Genomic DNA, 21,744 nt, shown 5'->3' with positions numbered 1-21,744 from the left:
TAATGTTAAAAGTTAAACATAACGCCATTCCAGTCTCCATGGAATTGGACATGGGGGCAAATCAATCAATCATGAGCCAGAAGGCCTTTGAGAAAATGTGGGGCAACAAGGCACAGAGGCCAAAACAGCCCAATTCACACAACGCTGTGCACTTAAACCAAAGAACTCATACCTGTTATCGGCAGTGCAGCAGTGAACGTATCGTACGACGGAATGGTACATGATTTACCACTATAGATTGTGCCAGGCGATGGTCCAATGCTGTTCGGCAGAAATTGGCTAGGAAAGATCCGATGGAACTGGGATGACATCAAAGCACTGTCTTCGGGGATGACACCAGGTGCTAAACAAATTCCTGGCGTTATTTGAGCCAGGCATCAACAGCTTCACAGGCGCCAAGGTGCAGATCCATCTTGTTCCTAGGGCACGGCCCGTTCATCACTAGGCCTGAGCAGTCCCATATATGATGCGGGAAAAAGTCGAGATCGAGCTGGACAGACTTCAACGAGAGGGAATCATATCGCTAGTCGAGTTCAACTTGTGGGCCAGTCCAATTGTGACGGTGCTAAAGAGCGATGGGATGGTCAGAATCTGCGGGGACTACAAGGTAACGATCAACCAAGTCTCGTTACAGGACCAGTACCTATTACCTAAACCGGAGGACCTATTCGCAACGTTAGCAGGGGGAAAGTCGTTCAAGCTAGATCTAACTTCTGCTTACATGACGCAGGAGCTGGCCGAACCGTCAAAGAAATTGACATGATCAACACATACAAAGGACTGTTCGTATACCACAGATGCTCTTTTGGGATTCGCTCGGCTGCGGCAATCTTCCAGGGGAACATGGAGAATCTGCTGAAATCGGTTCCATGCACCATGGTGTTCCAAGACGACATCTTGATCACTGGTCGCAACACCACCGAACACTGCACAACCTGGAAGACATTCTAAAGCGATTGGACAGAGTGGGACTGAGGCTGAAACGCTCCACGTGTTCCTGGCGCCAGAGGTCGAATTTCTGTGGAGAAAGATTGCGGCAGATGGCATTAGACCCATGGACTCCAAGACGGAGACCATCAAGAATGCAACTAGACCACAGAATATGATGGAGCTGCGTTCGTTCCTGGGACTGCTCAACTATTTTGCTAACTTTCTACCGGTGTTGAGCACTTTGCTGGAACCTTTGCATTTATTGCTATACAAGGGTGACGACTGGGGTTGGGGTAAATCTCAAGAGACAGCCTTTAATAAGGCCAGAAACCTGTTTTGCTCTAACAAGTTACTTGTATTGTATGACCCATGTAAATGTTTAGTACTAGCTTGATATGCGTCGTCGTACGGGGTCGGTTGTGTGTTACAGCATGCAAATGTGTCATGCAAACTGCAACCAATTGCATATGCATCCAGAAGTTTATCCAAGGCTGAAAGAGCCTACAGTATGGTTGAGAAAGAAGCTTTAGCATGTGTATACGGGGTTAAGAAAATGCACCAATATCTATTTAGTCTCCGGTTTGAGCTCGAAACCGACCACAAACCGCTTACTTCACTGCTCTCAGAAAGCAAAGGTATCAACACCAATGCTCCATCCTGCATACAAAGATGGGCACTAACATTGTCTGCGTATGACTATGTAAGCCCCGCCGACCAGGCACTGAGAACTGCGCTAATGCCCTCAGTCGGCTACCATTACCCACCACCGGGGTGGAAATGGCGCAACCCGCAGACTTGCTTCTGGTAATGGATGCTTTTGAGAGCGAGAGGTCACCTGTCACGGCTTGCCAGATCAGGACCTGGATCAGCCAAGACCCCCTGCTATCACTAGTAAAAAGCTGCATCCTAAATGTGAGCTGGTCGGCGGTTTCCGGGGAAATGCAAGATGAAATTAAGCCGTTCCACCTATGTAAGGATGAATTGGCAATCCAATTGGATTGTCTTCTATGGGGGAATCGCGTGGTTTTGCCAAAAAAAAGGCAGGGAAACGTTTATACGCGACCGACACAGTGCCCTCCCAGGCATCGTCATGATGAAGGATATCGCCAGGTCGCACATTTGGTGGCTCAGCTATGACTCCGAATTGGAGTCATGCTTACACCAATGCAACACTTGCTCACAGTTGAGCAACGCACCCCTGAGCCTGTGGTCATGGCCCTCCAAACCGTGGTCCAGGGTCCACGTAGATTTTGCTGGCCCTTTTCTAGGAAAGATGTTTCCAGTAGCAGTGATGCTTACTCTAAATGGATTGAATGTATAATAATATATACGTCCACTGCCACCATTGAAAGTCTCAGGGCCATGTTCGCCACCCATGGTTTGCCCGACGTCCTTGTTAGTGACAATGGGCCGTGTTTCACCAGCTCGGAATTCAACGAGTTCATGACCCGTAATGGCATTAAGCATGTCAGGTCTGCCCCATTTAAGCCCGCATCAAATGGTCAAGCGGAACGGGCAGTCCAAACCATCAAGCAGAGCTTGAAACACGTAATGGTCCTGCTCAGCTACCGGACGCGCCCCACTTGCTCACCGGGGTTCCCCCTGCAGAATTGTTAATGAAGAGAGCACTCAAAACCAGGCTCCTTAGTCCACCCGGATCTCAATGATCATGTATAAACCCGGCGGCACCGGCCTAACATGTACCACGATAATGCGGCTGTATCGCATGACATTGAGGTTAATGATCCTGTGTTTGTTCTCAATTACGGTCACGGTCCCAAATGGATTGCTGGCACTGTTTTAGCCAAGGAGGGGAATAGAGTGTTTGTTGTTAAACTGTTGAATGGGCAAACGTGCAGAAAGCACTTGGATCAGACCAAACTGCGATTCACGGACAACCAAGAACAGTTTGAAGAAGACTTTACCATCTATGATTCACTAACACACACCCAACCAGCAATCGACCTCGCTGTCAACCACGAGGATGAACACACCATGCCCGACAGTCCGATCAGACCAGCCGCGCTGCCGTGCAGCAATGATCCGACCAACTCACCCATGCCAGGTCTTCAACTCAGACAATCAATCCGGGAACGCAGAGCGCCAGATCGCCTCAACCTGTAAATAACTTGTACATAAGACTTGGGGGGGGGGGGGGGGGGGGGAGTGCTGTTATGTATGCAAACCTCACCAATGTGTAAGACTTGCCACCAGGGGGCACACCTGTGGGAGACCTAAGGGTCACCTGTGCACCTTGGGCAAGCAGGTATATAAGGCAATCCACTATGCTGCTTCCTCACTGGAGTTATATTAAAGAGACCAAGGTCACAGTGGTTTGAGCTTACAATGTACAATCTTGTGGAGTTATTCTGAACATAATACCTTTGATAAGGTACCCCATAATAGACTGATGAACAAGGTCAGAGAATGCGGAGTCAAGGGACAAGTAACAGAATGGATAGCAGAATGGATGGCTTCAAGACAGAAAGCAGAGGATAGGGGTAAAAAATAGCTATTCACAGTGGCAGAAGGTGGGTAGTGGTGTTCCACATGGATCAGTGCTGGGACCACTGTTGGTCACAGTTTATACTAACGATTTGGACTTCGGAATCAAAAAACAATTTCTAAATTCGCGGATGACAGCGGATAGAAACATAGAAAATAGGTGCAGGAGTAGGCCATTCGGCCCTTCTAGCCTGCACCGCCATTTAATGAATTCATGGCTGAACATGCAAATTCAGTAACCCCTTCCTGCTTTCTCGCCATACCCCTTGATCCCCCTAGCAGTAAGGACTTCATCTAACTCCCTTTTGAATATATTTAGTGAATTGGCCTCAACTACTTTCTGTAGTAGAGAATTCCACAGGTTCACCACTCTCTGGTATAGTCAATACTGAGGAGGACTGCAACAAATTACAGGAGGACATTAATAAACTTGCAGAATGGGCATATAATTGGCAAATGAAGTTCAACACAGATAAATGTGAGGTATTACATTTTGGTAGGAAGAATAAGGAGGTCACTTATTAGTTGGAGGGTGCGAATCTAGGTGGGGTACAGGAACAAAGGGATACACAAATCACTAAAAGTTGCGACATAGGTTAGCAAGGCTGGAATAAAAGCAAACCAAGCACTAGGGTTTATTTCTAGAGATATCGAATTGAAAAGTAGGGAAGTTATGCTAAACCTGTATCGAACCTTGGTTAGACCACACTTCGAGTGCTGGGTACAGTTCTGGTCACCATATTATAAAATGGAGAGGGTGCAGAGAAGAAGGCCAATGGAATCTTGGCCTTTATTGCAAAGGGGATAGAGTATAAAAGCAGGGAGGTCTTGCTACAGTTATACAGGGTATTGGTGAGGCCATACCTGGAATACTTCGTACAGTTTTGGTTTCCATATTTAAGAAAAGATATACTTGCTTTGGTGGCAGTTCAGAGAAGGTTCACAAGGTTGATTCTGGAGATGAGGGGGTTGACTTATGAGGAAAGGTTGAGTAGGTTGGTCCTCTACTCAGTGGAATTCAGAAGAATGAGAGGTGATCTTACGAAACCTGTAAGATTATGAGGGGGCTTGACAAGATGGATGCAGAGAGGATGCTTCCACTGATAGGTGAGACTAGAACTAGGGGGCATAATCTTAGAATAAGGGGCTGCCCATTTAAAATGAGATGAGGAGGAATTTCTTCTCTGAGGGTTGTAAATCTGTGGAATTTGCTGCCTCAGAGAGCTGTGGAAGTTGGGTCATTGAATAAATTTAAGACAGAGATAGACAGTTTCTTAACCGATAAGGAGTTATGGGGAGCGGGCAGGGAAATGGACCTGAGTTCATGATCAGATCAGCCATGATCGCATTAAATGGCGGAGCAGGCTCGAGGGGCCATATGGCCTACTCCTGCTCCTGTTTCTTATGTTCTTATTTACAAGGATGATGCCAGAAATGCGATAATATACATATCAGGAAAGGATGAATAGGCTGGGACTCTTTTCTCTTAAGAAAAGAGCGCTGAGTGACTTGATAGAGATCTTTAAAATTATGAAAGATTTGATAGTGGATGCAGGATGCTTCCACTTGAGGGGAAGAGCATAACTAGAGGCCATCAATATAAGATAGTCACCAAGAAATCCAATAGGGCATTCAGTGGTTGAAGCAAATAGTATAGATGCATTTAAGGGGAGGCGAGACAAGCATATGAGGGAGAGGGGAATAGAGGATTATGCTGATAGATTTAGATGAGGAAAGATGGGAGGAGACTTGAATGGAGCATAAGCCAGCATGGACTGGTTGGGCCGAATGGCCTGTTTCTATGTCGTATATCCCATGCAATCCTATATAAACCTCTGACCACTAATTCCAACTCCTACCCCTAACTTCTGACTCCTAATCCTAACCTCAGACTCCTAACCCAACTCTTAATCTTATCTCCTGACATCAGTAGTAGGGAAAATGCTAGAATCTATTATTAAGGACATGGTGACAGGGCACTTAGAAAATAATAATATGATTGGGCAGAGTCAACACGGATTTATGAAAGGGAAATCTGTTTGACAAAAGAGTTTTTTGAATTTGTAACTAGCAGAATAGACAAAGGGGAACTAGTGGATATAGTGTATTTGGATTTTCAGAAGGCATTCGATAAGGTGCCCCACAAAAGGTTATTAAAAAAAATTAAGGCTCATGGGATTGCAGATAATATGCTAGCATGGATTGAGGATTGGTTAACGGACAGAAAACAGAGAGTAGGAATAAACGGGTCATTTTGGGGTTGGCGGGCTGTAACTAGTGGGGTGCCGCAAGGATCAGTGCTGGGACCCAGCTATTCACAATCTATATCGATGATTTGGATGAGGGGACCAAATGTAACATATCCACATTTGCTGATGATGCAAAACTAAGTTGGAATGTAAGTTGTGAGGAGGACGCAAAGAGGCTTCAAGGGAATACAGACAGGCTCAGTGAGTTGGCAAGAACATGGCAAATGGAATATAATGTGGAGAAATGTGAAGGTATCCACTTTGATAGGAAAAATAGAAAAGCAGAATATTTTTTAAATGGTGAGAGATTGGGAAATGTTGGGGTCTGATATTGCCCCTTTTTTGCGCCGCCAGAAGGTGCTAATGGGGCACAATTTCCTTTTCGCCCGTGGGCGGGAGGTGGTTGCACCTGGGGCAAAATTGCCCCCGGGATCTTGAGGATGATTTGAAGTTAGCGCCGCGCCCTGCTATTTATGCTTCGGGCTGCCAGGCACCCAGCAATGGAGCCCATGGGACACAAGGTTGGCACAGGCCGATTTACGCGCCTACTTCGCGGCGCGTGGACATCCAAACGGGGTGCGCCTTAATGGGACGGTCATGTGCGCCCCAGGCCGCTATTTTTTTTGTAGGCTGATTCTTATGTCGGTCCGATAATGGCAGCCCTCGTCTCGACCGGGCCGCCATTGTGCAGCCCGGCACTCCTCTTTGGGTGCCGGGACACTGGCCCTTTCGAGATTGTCCCTGGTTCCCTGGCAACATCATCCAAAAACACATCGTCACTTTCCACATGTACACTGACGACACCCAGCTCCAGCTCGCTACCACATCTCTCGACCCCTCCACGGTCTCTAAAGTGTCAGACTGCTTGCCCAACATCCAGTTCTGGATGAGCAGAAATTTTCTATTGGGAACACCGAACCCATTGTTTACAGTCCCCGCCACAAACTCTGTTCCCTAGCCACTGACTCCATCCCAGTTCAGCCATGATCTTATTGCATGGCGGAACAGGCTCAAGGGGCCAAATGGCCCACTCCTGATCCTATTACTTAGGTTCTTGTGTTATCTCCCCAACTTTGGTCTGAGGCACAATCTTGGTGTCATATTTGACCCTGAAATGAGCTTTCGACCACATAACTATAGCATAACTAAGACCGCCTTTTTCCACCTCCGTAACATCGCCCGTCTCTGCCCTTGCCTCAGCTCATCGCTGCTGAAGCCCTCATCCATGCCTATGTTACCTCTAGACTTGACTATTCCAACGCACTCCTGGCTGGCCTCCCACCTTCTACCCTACGTAAACAAGAGGTGATCCAAAACTCAGCTACCCGTGTCCTAATTCATACCAAATCCCACTCACCCATAGCCCAAACATAGAAAAGCAAATTACAATTTAAATGGAGAAATATTGCAAAGTGTCACAGTACAGAAGGACCTGGGGGTCCTTGTGCATGGAACACAAAAAGTTAGTATGCAGGTTAGCTGAGTCCATGATCAGATCGGCCATGATCTTATTGAATGGCGGAGCAGGCTCGATGGGCCAAATGGCCTACTCCTGCTCCTATTTCTTATGTTCTTATGTTCAAACAATGGGAAAAGCTAAATCCGGCATCTACAGGATAGTCAGCCTAACATCGGTGGTGGAGAAATGTTGAGAGACAATATTCTGGGACAAATTAATTGGTACTTGGAAAAATATGGATTAATAAATGAAAGCCAGCAAGGATTTGTGAAAGGCTGGTGTCGGGACCACTGCTCTTTTTGATGTATATTATTGAGCAAGACAAGGCAGAATTTCAAATTTTGTAGATAACATAAAACTCAGAAATGTAGTAAACAGTGAAATGGGCAGACACATGGCAAATGAAATTTAATGCAGAGAAGTGTAGTGATTCATTTTGGTAGGAATAATGAGGAGAGGCAACATAAACTAAATGGTACAATTTTAAAGAGGGTGCTGGAGCAGAGAGATCTGGGGGTGTATGTACACAAGTCATTGAAGGTGGAAGGACAAGTTGAGAAGTGTGCTAAAAAGGTCTGTGGGATCCTTGGTTTTATTATTGACATAGGGGGAGAAGTTGGGGTACTTTGCACCTCCCGTTAATGGGGCACAAATGAATTTTTGCCCGGGCGAAATTAGCACCTTCCACTAAATTGGCCGGAAGTTTTGTGGCGACGCTAACACATAGTGCCCCGCCGTGCGTGGCACCCCGTTACTCCCCGGAAGATAAATTGGCTCTCGCTCCCTGTTTTATCGCCTGGCACTGACAACGACAGCTGACGTGTTTCAGTCGAAAGTCGGCTGGAGGAACTCTATTTTAAGGCGCCAGCATTGGGTAAAGTTTTAGTCGGCAATAATGGTTGCTGCTTAATTCCACATAGGCACACAGGCGTTTTGAGAGATTTCACCGATTTCAAGTTGAAGGAGTGTTCTGCCTGTTAAAGATTTGTGACTTTCATTGAGGGCAGATTTGAAAGTCCCAACATTTATATCCTTTCATGGGGCTGTGTTGGCACTGGACCTTGCGCTCCAACGTCACTGTCGGAGGCAACTTAGGCAGAGAGAAAGGCAGCAAAATGTGGCCAGAGGGAGGAGGGCCAACATTGCTCTCAACAGGAGACCTTAACCTCCCAAGGTATTCCGGCAGCAGTTCTACTACATCAATTTCACTACAGAATAGTGTGTTCGAAGGCTGCACTTCAGCTCTGCCATCTCCTGCAACCAGACCTTGAGCCTTAGACCAGGGTTAGGACAGCTCTCTCAGTGGCAGTCAAGGTCACCATCGTGCTCAATTTCTACAGCAGCGGATCCTTCCAGTGTGCAACAGGAGACATCTCGAGCATCTCCCAGTTTGTAGTCCATTGCTGCATCGATGAGGTCACTGATGCTCTCTACAGAAGGAGAAAGGAATACATTTCGTTCCTCATCACCAGAGAAAAGCAGCTGGAGCGTGCATGTGGCTTTGCCAGAATAGCGGGCTTCCCCATGGTGCAGGCCGCCATTGACTGCACCCACGTCGCTTTGCTGGCACCGCATAACAATCTTGAGGCATTCGTAACTGCAAAGGCTACGACTCACTGAATGTGCAGCTGGTGTGTGACCACACATGCTGAATTGTCACCTCACGATGCATTCATTCTGCGCCAGACCGAATCACCCTTGCGCAATACCTTATAACCCCTCTTAACACTGGCTTTACCTATTCTAGAGCTCCTTTGTAGTGTGTACCCTGTGGCTGCAGCACGGCTTGTGGAAGGCAGCTAGGTGTCGGCCAGAGACTACAGATGACCTTGCAGGATGCCCTCGACAAGCTGTGGGCCTGGAAGGCCCAACTGTAGATCTGGAAGGCCCAGCTATAGATTGCACCACCTCAGGCAGGATGGCAGCAGTCTGGGCTGACTGGATGACAGGCAGTGACAAGTGCAAAGGCGGAGTGGCAGTGGTGGGCTCAGAATACTGTCATCCTGAGAGAGGACAGCAGGTTTCTGACCCACTGCCACTCCCCCAGGGCAGCACTTCAGCATAACTCCCAACCTGCTGGAGCACAGATTGGTGGCCTGCTGCGACACCATGAGATCTCCGGTTGACTGATGGACCCAACGGCGAAGGCAGCAGTCAGAGCTTGCATAGCATCAAGCTGAGACTGCATAAGAGCAGTCTGAGACTTGATGCCACCAACCATTGACTGCATGACAGCACTAAGACATTGCATGGCATCCAGCTAAGACAACATGAGAGCAGTCTGAACCTCGATGCCACCAACCATTATCTGCATTACATCACTAAGACATTACGTTGCTTCTGCCTGTTCTGCACATCGCCCATGACATGCGACGTGAGGTCTGGATCCCCACGGTCTCTCTGGGAGTCAACCATCCTCTGTAGACTGGAGATGATGGGCTCCATGGTGTGCGCCGAGCTCTGTGCAATGTTGGAGGTAGACTCCTCCACATTCCTTACCATTGCCGAGAGTATCTCGGGCACCCTTGCCATTGCACCTCTCATGTCGGAGTGCATGGCCATCACCCTTCTTGTGAACGCTTCTCCATCGAGGTCTTCATCTGAGTCCTGTGCAACAGAACTCGCGCGCGAACTCTTTGTCCGGGGAGCTTGCTCCCGAGCTACTCTTTCCTCTTGGCCTTGATGCAGCCCGCTTATCCCTGGTGCATCACTCAGTGCAGACCCCGCTACTAAACTAACCTCTGACAAACGCCCAGTGCCAGTCTCTGAGCTGGTGCCTGCAGGTGAGAGATGCAATGACGCGGTGCTTGGGTCTCCCTTCTCTTCTCCCTTGTCACTATCATGGGGGGGAGGAGGTGGGGGCTCAGGTACAGGCTGGTCATCTGATTGTTGATTATCTGAAAGCATAAATGGCACAAGAGTTGCATTAAGGTGAATAAGATTCCAGCTATGTGTATGGGAGATATGCCTCCTGACATTGAATAGCTGTGAAAGTCGGCAAGGCATGAGATGAGGATGTCAGTTTGAGTAGGTGCAGATGTGTGGTGTGGGAGAGGTGATTACGCAGTGTGGTTGCAGAGAGGATCTTTCCACTCGGGAAACTAAAACTAGGGGACATAATCTCAGAATAAGGGGCCGCCCATTTAAAACTGAGACGAGGAGGAATTTCTTCTCTCAGAGGGCTATAAATCTGTGGAATTCTCTGCCCCAGAGAGCTGTGGAGGCTGGGTCATTGACTATATTTAAGGCGGAGATAGACAGATGTTTGAGCGATAAGGGAATAAAGGGTTATGTGGAGCGGGCAGGAAAGTGGAGCTGAGTCCATGATCAGATCAGCCATGGTATTAGATGGCGGAGCAGGCTTGAGGGGCCAAATGGCCGACTCCTGCTCCTATTTCTTATGTGTGCACAGACAGGTTCAGAGGCTGGTATGTAGGAGGTGTGGAAGCATGTACTTACCTTGACCACCCAACTGAGATTGTTGAATTTCTTCTGGTATTGTGTGAGTTTTCGTTGAACTACAGTACTGGCCAATACCTCCTCTGCCACTTCCCTCCACATAGCCCTGAAAACCTGGGGCAATGGCCTCCTTCCAGTTGCTGGGAAGAGCGTTTCCCTCCATCGTTCAACTGCCCCCACCAATGCTTCCAATGCTGTGTCATTAAAACGACGAGCTCTCTCCTTGCAGCTGGATTAGCAGCAGCCACATCAAAAATTGTTGCAGAACCTCTCGGGTCTCCTTCAGATGCAGCACTGGTGAAAATGAGCAGCTGCAGCTTGATATAACCTCCCATTTAAGCGCTGGAATGTACCAGTGTGAAGGATTGAAGAATTTTTGCTGAATGTATGTCCCCTGAAATTCGGTAGCGCTCTGGCATTAGCGCCCCTGCAGTGCTCCACTGAGGTCATTAGCACTTGATTTACTGCCCCCCTTTCTTCCTGGGGCACTAAAGTCCAATTTAGAAGATGTAAAGATTCCTTTGTGCCTGATGCTAAATTTTCAAAATGTAAAAAGTGAGCGCCTCTAGAGTACAAAAGCAAGGAAGTTATGCTAAATCTTTATAAAACACTATTATTATTTGAATGGGGAGAAATTACAACATGCTGTGGTGCAGACGGACCTGGGGGTCCTTGTGCATGAAACTCTTTTGAGTTAACCTGTAAAACATAAAACATGTATCCGTGCCACCCGACCTGGATGACACATCCTTGTGCATGAATCCCAAAAGGTTAGTTTGCAGGTGCAGCAGGTAATCAGGAAGGCAAATGGAATGTTGTCCTTCATTGCGAGAGGGATGGAGTACAACAGCAGGGAGGTCTTGCTGCAACTGTATAGGGTATTGATAAGGCCGCACCTGGAGTACTGCGTGCAGTTTTGGTCACCTTACTTAAGGAAGGATATACTAGCTTTGGAAGGGGTACAGAGACGATTCACTATGCTGATTCCAGAAATGAGGGGGTTACCTTATGATGATAGATTGAGTAGACTGGGTCTTTACTCCTTGGAGTTCAGAAGGATGAGGGGTGATCTTATAGAAACATTTAAAATCATGAAAGGGATAGACAAGATAGAGGCAGAGAGGTTGTTTCCATTGGTAGGGGAGACTAGAACTAGGGGGCACAGCCTCAAAATACGGGGGAGCCAATTTAAAACCGAGTTGAGAAGGAATTTCTTCTCCCAGAGGGTTGTGAATCTGTGGAATTCTCTGCCCAAGGAAGCAGTTGAGGCTAGCTCATTGAATGTTTTCAAGTCAAAGATAGATAGATTTTTAACCAATAAGGGAATTAAGGGTTACGGGGAGAGGGCGGGTAAGTGGAGCTGAGTCCACGACCAGATCAGCCATGATCTTATTGAATGGTGGAGCAGGCTCGAAGGGCTAGATGGCCTACTCCTGTTCCTAATTCTTATGTTCTTACTAGTTATGCCCGAGCTGGAGTATTAAGTTAATTTCTAGACACCATGCTTTAGGAAGGATGTCAAGGCCTTGGAGGAGTTGCAGAGGATAAGGGCAGCAGGCACATGGGAACACCACCACCTGCAAGATTCCATCCAAGTCACACACCATCCCGATTTGGAAGTATATCGCTGTTCCTTTATCACTGGGTTAAAATCCTGGAACTCCCTCCCTAACAGTGCTCTTGGAGCATCTTCACCACACAGACTGCAGCGGTTCAAGAAGGCGGCTCACCACCACCTTCTCAAGGGCAATTAGGGATGGGTCTTGGCAGGAATGCCCACATCCTATGAAATAATTTTTTTTTAAAAGGTTTAATAGAATGGCACCAGGTATGAAAGACAGGTGTCATGGCCCTCACCGGTATTCAGCGCTGAAAACCGGATTTGGAATGCCACACTCCCGATCATGGAGGCACATCCTGCATACGTGATTATCCAGGACACATGAAAAGTCCTGGTGGTCCCATATGGCATGGGAATTGCAGGCAATGGGTCTTAGCTGTCCCATCGTTTTGCTTAAAAGTCTACCTACTTATGTTATATTTATGTTTTTAGTTTAGTATCCCCTTATTCCTAATTATTACTCAATTATTCATGTATACCAGATTTTTATTTAATGCATTTCAGATCTCTTTAGTGTTGGTATCCACTACTTAGTTAATTTTAATTTTATCCCCTTTGACCTAATTAATTTCTGATTATTTATATATTCTATTACTACTAGGGGGATCAAGGGGTATGGTGAGAAAGCAGGAAGGGGGTACTGAAGTTGCATGTTCAGCCATGAACTCATTGAATGGCGGTGCAGGCTAGAAGGGCTGAATGGCCTACTCCTGCACCTATTTACTATGTTTCTATGTTTCTACTCTTGCCCCTTGGTTTCGTCTGCACCCAACCACTTGTGCATTGCTCCCTACCTTCACCCCATCGTTGGTGGTCGTGCAATCAGCCATCTAGGCCTTACACTCTGGAATTAATTCCCAAAAACTCTCCAATTCCCCCTTCTCCTTTAATACTCTGCTTAAAATTCTTCTCTTTGATCAAGCTTTTAGTCATCCCTCGTATCATCTCCTCCTTTGGCTCAGCATCCATTTTTTATCTGATTACGCTTCTTGGAACGTTTTATTCAATGTTAAAGGCACTTAGTTCATTTTAGTTTTATCCCATAAGATCGAAATGCAATTTGTTATAATGGATCTTAGTGGGGAACATGGCTTTTGCACTGCGGGTCAGCGAGGAAAGGGTCAGGGTAAGAGAAAAGGGTCAGTGTGGCCTGTGGAGCAGGAGAGATGATGAGAGGTCACAGGGGCATCTGTCAGGCAACAGACTCGATTTTATTGGGCTAGGTGAAACTGGAGAACAGCATGTATGAAATAGATGGGGGGAGAGAGACAGATAGAAAGGCACAAATGGTAAGGCAGACAGACATTTTGCCCGATTTAATTTAAAACATTTTAAGTTGAATTTTTTGAGTAAAACGCTGGGGTGAAGAAGATAGGGGGCAATGCACGAGTGGCCGGATGCAGACGAATGGAAAAAATGAACTTCTGTTTCAAAAATCAGAAATTACTTGCAATTTTCAGACACTGAACTATAAGCAGAGTTGGGAGAATCTGCTAAACAGAGTGGTGACAGGAATGTGGTGAGAGTGGAAATTCAGTGCAGAGGGGGAAGGAAGTGCTAAGTACTTGAGGGAAACTGGAAGAGAGGGTCGAAGGGTGAGGGAGGAGGGCGGTGGTAAAGAGAGGGAGATGGAACGGAGTTGAGAGAGTGGAGTTAGAGAGAGATGGCGTTTGAGAGAAAGGGGATAGTTAAGGGGGGAGGGATCAAAGCAGAGGGAGGGTTACATAGAAATTACAGCATGGAAACAGGCCATTCAGCCCATTCAGTCAGCACTTTTGTTTATCCTCCACACGAGAGCATTTGTGAGAGGGAAAGAGGGTATCAGTTGAGAGAGAGATAAAGGCAGATAGTTTCTCTGTTCATTCTAACCTGATAGTTTAAAAAATTTTTTTACTAGCAAATACATCCTCTTTGAGGGAAATAGATAGAATGGGGGGGGGGGGGGAACTGCTGAAGAATGAGGGGTCAGCTAACATTTTGCCCCTGATCTTGGAGTGAGCCTGGAGCAGTGGTAGAGTAATTGGAGGGTTAAGAAACATAGAAATTTACAGCGCAGAAGGGGGCCATTTCGGCCCATCGTGTCCATGCTGGCCGACAAAGAGCCGCACGGCCCTTGGTCAGCAGCCCTAAAGGTTACATATAAATCTATGAACAATGACAGAAAGGCAAAGAGCACCCAGCCCAACCAGTCCGCCTCACACAACTGCAGCACCCCTTACACTGAAACATTCTACACTCCACCCCAACCGGAGCCATGTGATCTCCTGGGAGAGGCAAAAACCAGATTAAAAACCCAGGCTAATTTAGGGAGAATAAATCTGGGAAAATTCCTCTCCGACTCATCCAGGCGATCGAAACTAGTTAGGATTGTGACAGCAGAGCAAGGAAAGAGGGTAGAATACATGAGTTGAGCAGGTAGTTCAAAGGGGGAAGAGGAAGGGATAGCAATTGAAGTGAAGGGGTGGTTGGAGAACATGATGCGAACAAGGAGATGGGAAGAATGATTAGGGGCGAGGATCAGAAGGAAACCGCTTGGGCTGCATTTTTCCTTCAGTCTCCACCCAAATGTACCCTGCAGCCATAGGCGGTTTCTTTTCACTCCATAACCACCCACCACCTCCAACCCAAAAGGATAGAAGTAAAGAAAAAGATAGAGAAGCAGAAGATGGCAGAGTTAAACAAAAAAGTTCAGGAGAAAAAATCAGAAGAGAAGAAAAGAGGAGAGATGGAGAGAAATGGCAATATAAAAACATGAGAAACAGATCAGAAAGTGCCCAAACTGTCTGACATACTGGTCGGAATTTTCTCTTGGGGCGGGGCCGGGATTCCCGCAGGCGCTACCAACTTTAATGGCATGGCCTGACTTGAATGTGAGGCCTTGGATTCTCGCACGCAGCCAGCCAGATGTGTGTCAGATGTGTGGGGTCGGTCTGGGGGCGAGATCGTGGGGTCGGCACAATCGGGGATCGTGGTTTTGGTGGGTTGGTGGGAGGTGTTGGTGATCGGCGGGGGGGTGGTCGGCCAGGGATCGCAAGGTGGGTTGGTGATTAGCATGGGCTAGATCGGGGTGGGGGGGTGGTCATGGATCACGATATGTTGCAGATGGGGTGGTTGGGAAACAGGGTGGGTGGGGGTTTGGGTTTGGCTAGAGGATTGGCTGGTAGGAGGGGGAGGAGCGTGGATTATTGCCATCCAGTGAAAGATTGTGGCCAACCTCAGCATCATCGGTGGGATGGGGCAGAGGCCTCATAGAAACATAGAAAATAGGTGCAGGAGTGGACCATTCGGCCTTTCGATCCTGCACCACCATTCAATATGATCATGGCTGATCATGCAACTTCAGTATCCCATTTCTGCTTTCTCTCCATACCCCTTGATCCCTTTAGCCATAAGGGCCAAATCTAACTCCCTTTTGAATATATCTAACGAACTGACATCAACAACTTTCTGTGGTAGAGAATTCCACAGGTTCACAATTCTCTGAGTGAAGAAGTTTCTCCTCATCTCGATCCTAAATGGCTTACTCCTTACCCTTAGACTGCGACCTCTGGTTCTGGACTTCCCCAAAATCGGGAACATTCTTCCTGCATCTAACCTGTCCAATCCTGTCAGAATTTTATATGTTTCTATGAGATACACTCTCATTCTTCTAAATTCCAGTGAATATAAGCCTAGTTGATCCAGTCTTTCTTCATATGTCAGTCCTGCCATCCTGTGAATCAGTCTGGTGAACCTTCGCTACACTCCCTCAATAGTAAGATTGTTCTTCCTCAGATTAGGAGACCAAAACTGTATACAATATTCAAGGTGTGGCCTTGGGGATGGTGGGGATGGAGGCCTGGGGAGGCGATCAGAGGCCTCATGGAGATGGGTCTCCAATCACAGGGGGTGGGTTAGATCGGGAACCTGGCTCCAGGAGGTAGGTATAAAGCCACTTACCTCCTGGATGATGCATTCCATCCTCAGTTTAACTGCCGGGTTTTTCGAATTGTGTGAAATACGTCCACAGGCAGTTAGGTTCAAAATGGAGGTGAAAAAAAGGCGGGCAGCCTTACTATAATATTTAAATTAAGGTACCGCCTCCTGGGAGCGGGTTGGCTGCCAGCCTCCCTTGTCCGACCTCCATTAAAATCGGAAGTGGACGGGTTGGAGGTGGGTTCAGGTCGGGAATCTCATTTTTTACAATTTAACTGGCCCCATGCTCCAATCCCACCTGTTTTTTAGGGAAAAATTCCAGCCATTGTGTGCAATACTATAGGAGATTGACTGGTAATATATTAAAAATTGTACATTGTGTGCACTTCTCGTTAACTTTGCTCATTATAAATCTCTATGCCAACATTTATATTAACTTGTCAAGCTGTAATCACACACTCCTGCCAGTGGAAATGCTGCAGCAATTGATCACTCCCATTCCTAATATACCAACATCCTTACAACCACAATTCGATTGACTTCCTTCATCCAAACTCGTGGACCTTGCCCTCACTTCACGACAAATATAAACACCAGCACTAAATCCAGAACAAAAAACACATTTATAATAAGCCACTGGGGGAATGCCAGGTGCGGGAGCCTGAGAAACGATAGCAAATGCCTTTCCTATCAAGCCAAGAACACTCTCCTCCCTGCAGCTCAGCAATCCTGCAGCTCTGCGTGAGAAAAGTGTGCAGGAGTGGCTTGACGCTCCGGATGCCCCGATCGTGCTTTCAGCTGCATGGGCCCTAAGCTCTGGAATTCCCTCCTTAAACCTGTCCGCCTCTCGACCTCTCCTCCTTTACGATGCTCCTTAAAACCTATTTTTGGTCATCTGTCCTGATATCGGCCCCGAAATTGAATGGCCGACGCTTCGGGCTCAACTGGCCACCCCGACATAGATTTGGCCCGGAAGGTTTTGCAGCGATGTGGGCCACGGCCGCGATTCACTGACTCTCGTGGCGGTGTGGGCTTGCGGCAGTAATGACGCGGTAAAAGTGCGCACCCCTGCGCTCCACCCCCGGACCCATTTTCACCGTTAAGAAGCCGGCTTTTGGGGCCAGTGCACAGTGGCAGATATTTTGGAGCCGGTTTAGCTCGGCGACAGTAACTGAGTCGGCAACAGAAAAGTCCAGTAAAAGATCATCAGGGGGAGATCAGCGAGCTCCGGACGGGAGAGAGGGTAAGGGAGAGGGAGAGAGAGAATGGAGCAAAAGAGAAAGGAGAAAGAAATAGAAGTTAGGAAAGGGAATGAGAAACAGAAAGAGAAAATTAGATTGGGAGAGAGAGAAATAGGAATAGAGAAAGAGAAAAACTAGAGAGAAATAGAGATCCCGAGATTCACAGAGAAAACAAATCTCAATTCAGGGGCTCAGACTGGAAACGCCGCCCTAGCTCAGCATTCTGTGCGGTAACAAATGGGAATCTGTAATGCTCCGCTGCCGCCAGGCTAAATCCCATCCTCTCATCGAACTACAGTATGCAGACGACGCTTGCGTTTGCGCACACTCGGAGGCCAAACTCCAGGCCATCGTCGGCACCTCCACCGAGGCGTATGAAAGCATGGGCTTTACACTAAACATCCGTAAGATAAAGGTCCTCTACCAATCTGACCCTGCCACACACTTCCCCTCCCGGAAATCAAAAGCCACAGTGAAGCCTTGGACAGCGTGAACCAATTTCCATTCCTTGGGAGCCTACTGTCAGCAAGGCCAGACATCGATGACGAGGTCCAACACTGCCTTCAGTGTGCCAGCGCAGCCTGAGGAAGAGAGTGAAGATCAGGACCTCAAATCTGGCACCAAGCTTATGGTCTACAGAGCAGTAGTGATACCTGTCCTCTTAGATGGCTCAGAGACGTGGACTATATACAGCAGACCCATCAAAGCACTGGAGAAGTACCACCAACGCTGCCTCCGCAAGATCCTGCAAATCCATTGGGAGGACAGATGCACCAAAGTCAGTGTTCTCGCCCAGGCCAACATCCCCAGCATTGAAGCACTGACCACATTCGATCAACTCCGTAGGGCGGGCCACATCTCTTTTCGGAGCCTCGACACGGCAAGCGAGCCCCAGAGGACACGCTTCAAGGACACGCTCAAAGCCTTCTTAATAAAGTGCAACATCCCCACCGGCACCTGGGAATCCCTGGCCCAAGACTGCCCAAAGTGGAGGAAGAGCATCCGGGAGAGCGCTTAGCACCTCGAGTCTCATCGCCGAGAGCAACCAGAAACCAAGCGCAGACAGTGGAAGGAGCGTGTGGCAACCCAGGCTCCCCACCTACCCTTTCCCTCAACCACTGTTTGCCCCACCTGTGACAGAGACTGTAATTCCCACATTGGACTCTTCAATCACCTGAGAATTCACTTTTAGAACGGAAACAATTCATCCTCGACTATAAGGGACTGTCTATGATGATGCTCACCTCACATTATACAGCAGTCCAGATATAGGTGCGAAAAATAAAGATTTAATACATAATCAATATAACTCCAAACAACTACCAGAATAAACAGTGCAGAAAAACAACATTTAAACTTAATTTACTACCCTTGTGCTATTCCTTATAACCCCTCTTATGCGTGCCTGACCTGCGACTTCGCCTCAGTGGCTGACTCATGGATGTGGGAAGGCTGTCTTCCCTGTGTGATAGCTGCAGATGTCCTTCGAGAACCCCTCGAGCAGCTTTGGGCCCTGGGAGGGTTTAGTCTGGCTTGGCTCGGGCAAGGCTATGCGTAGAGACACTGGCGGAGTGACAGGTCTGCGGGCAGGAATGCTGCAAGCCAGAGGGAATGCATCATCCATATCCTGGCCCAAGGAGCCTGACTCACCAGGGGCAGCACAATAATACCACCACCACCAATCTGAGGGAGCTCAGGTCGATACTGCAGCGCCACACCGGAAGATCTCCTGTGGCCCGTGGTGGACTTAGCCGCAAAAACAACACTTGAGGTCTCGGGGCAGCCACAGTCTGAAAGCCACCAGATATGTCAGCACTTAGACGCTCCGCCGACTCTTGCAGAGCCGCGGCTATACTCTCCAAAGCAGCACCGATACGCTCGTTCCCTCGCACCTGTGCTGCAATGGCAGCTGCCACATCAACCCAAGGTGAATTTTCCATGGGAATAACGCCCCAATTAAGATTGCAAATGTTCAGGTTTGAAGGGCGAATAAGACTGGAACATTTTTTTGTGGTCAAAAAGCGGAATTTGGATCCAATGGCCACTGCAAACATTGCGACGCTAATTGGGGGAAAAAAGGCCTTACCACCACTTGCTTTCTGGCGGCACTGCATTTCGGCCACATCATCTCTTGTGGCTCGGTGTCAAAAATGTTTTTATTGCTAACACCCTTGTTAAGTTTCTTGGTGCTATATAAATGAAAGTTGTTGCTGTACTGTTGTCTTCTTGCCCCACATCTGGCTGAGAGCATTGCGAGGTAACTGCTTACGATTATCTACACATGCCATATTATAGCCAACAATTTCAAGGTGTGTGAAACTGGTTTACAATGATTCTCCCTCTGATTTATACTTAACTCTGGATAGAAAAGGATATGGTTTTGATCAGGCTGTCTGATCTTATTATCCATTATTGCCCCATCTGTGCCTGTTTTCAAGGCAAACCGAGTGTAATGTAACATGATTCCGCCTGATTTTTGTCTTTGTTGTGCCCCGTTCAATGTGCAGTTGGGCCAGAGGCTGGCACTAGCTGCTTCCATCCAAAGTAGACAGATCTGCATTTCAGTATTAAAAGGGAGATGTAGAAGGCATCCCACTCCATTTCCTGGCCATCTGGCCTCAAGGAAGCCTTGAAGAGGGGTCAACAACTAGGGGGGGCATAGATTTAAAGTAATTGTTAGGAGGTTTACGTAAGAAATAGGAGCAGGAGTAGGCCATTTGGCCCCTCGAGCCTGCTCCGCCATTTAACACAATCATGGCTGATCCGATCATGGTCTCAGGTCCACTTCCCTGCCTGCCCCCCATAACCCTTTACTCCCTTATCAGTTAAGACACTGTCTTTAGAGGAGATAGGAGGGGAAATTTCTTCACACAGAGGGTTGTGGGGGTCTGGAACTCACTGCCTGAAAGGGTGGTAGAGGTAGAAAATCTCACCACAGTTAAAAGATACTTGGATGTGCACCTGAAATGCCGTAACCTACAGGGATACCGACCAAGAGCTGGAAAGTGGGATTAGGCTGGATAGCTCTTTTTCGGCCGGTGCGGACACGATGGGCCGAAATGGCCTCCTTCTGTGCTGTAAATTTCCATGATTTCTAAGCCAAGTCCAAAGCCTGCTCGGAGAAGCTGGCCTACTACACTGGATGGATCCTGTACTTGATTGGTAAGTGTTTTAGATCATTTCTGTGCCATTTTAATTTTCGTTTTTTTTTCTGCTGGCACTTAGGCTTTCACAAGCCTTTATGCCAGTTCCACTTATTTCATCATTTTTTTTGCCCCCATCATCTTTCCTGGCCTCAGTTTGATACCTCGGAGCTAACGTGTTCAGAGAAGAGGACCTATATTGATATGCCAGGCAGGTCAGGGTGTCCAAGAGGTGCTCTAGAATTCATGTATCTACAGAAAGCAATGAAATTACCTCACTTTGGCAAACATAATGCTGCTCCAAAGGAAGCTGTGCCAGCAAGCTCCTTATAGTGTTACAGCAATATATGAATGTTTGACTAACTATTATGCTGGATGGTTCTTCAGATATACCGTAGTCGCAGCTTGCCAAGTCTTTCTGAATACTGTATGTGCTAGGATGATCAAGTGCCAGTGTTACCTGATTAGCTACAAGTGCCAAAATACCACCCACCAAAACTGCACTCTCCTCTGGGGCTGAACACTGCATATTGTTTTAATAACATGAGTTTGTCAGATCCAAAATATCAAAACAGAACTTGTGTAAGCAGTTTTTGCAAAACAAGAAGTCATGCACAGTAATCCAGTTCAGCAAATTCTAACCTTATACTTCTTATTGCAGATTAGAAAAAGAAATTCAACTAAGAAAGGAAGCTGAAAAAGATTTTGAAGAATTAAGGAAGGCAAGTCACTCCTTAACCCTTCGTATTGTTAATTATTTTAGATATGAAAATTAATATTCAATAAATTTAGAATCCTGCACATATCATTCAGTGTGCTATTTATGGGAAATCAATGAGCTATTGCCCATTTTGAGATGTATTTGACATTATGACATATGTCATATGTCACTTTTTTAGTCAGTATGTAGCTAGCCCAACGCGAGAGGGGGCGGTCTTGGATTTAGTTTTGGGGAATGAAGCTGGGCAGATTGAAGGGGTATTAGTGGGAGAGCACTTGGGTGCCAGTGACCATAATTCAGTCAGATTCAAGTTGGTTATGGATAAGGACAAGGATAGGCCTGGAATAAAAGTCCCGAATTGGGAAAAAGCTAATTTTGCTAAGTTAAGGAGTGATTTGGCCATAATGGACTGGAACAGTTACTTGTGGGTAAATCAGTGTCGGAATGGAGGGAGGAAATCAAGGAGGAGATCCGGAAGGCGCAGGCCAAACATGTGCCCTT

At 47.3% G+C, this 21,744-nt stretch overlaps 1 protein-coding gene across 2 annotated transcripts in view; it reads left to right on the top strand.

Moving 5' to 3' along the window:
- Positions 1-21,744, top strand: part of LOC139259650 (vimentin-like) — a 159,780-nt gene that overhangs the window by 15,468 nt on the left and 122,568 nt on the right. For both annotated transcript variants that reach the window (XM_070875165.1, XM_070875164.1), the window contains exon 2: positions 21,184-21,244. In XM_070875165.1, the coding sequence (XP_070731266.1) occupies positions 21,184-21,244 (61 nt within the window). The remainder of the gene's footprint in view (positions 1-21,183; positions 21,245-21,744) is intronic.

Source organism: Pristiophorus japonicus, chromosome 3 (genome assembly GCF_044704955.1).
Source record: "Pristiophorus japonicus isolate sPriJap1 chromosome 3, sPriJap1.hap1, whole genome shotgun sequence".
NCBI classification, from domain to species: domain Eukaryota; kingdom Metazoa; phylum Chordata; class Chondrichthyes; family Pristiophoridae; genus Pristiophorus; species Pristiophorus japonicus.
This window is presented reverse-complemented; position numbering and strand designations above follow the sequence as displayed.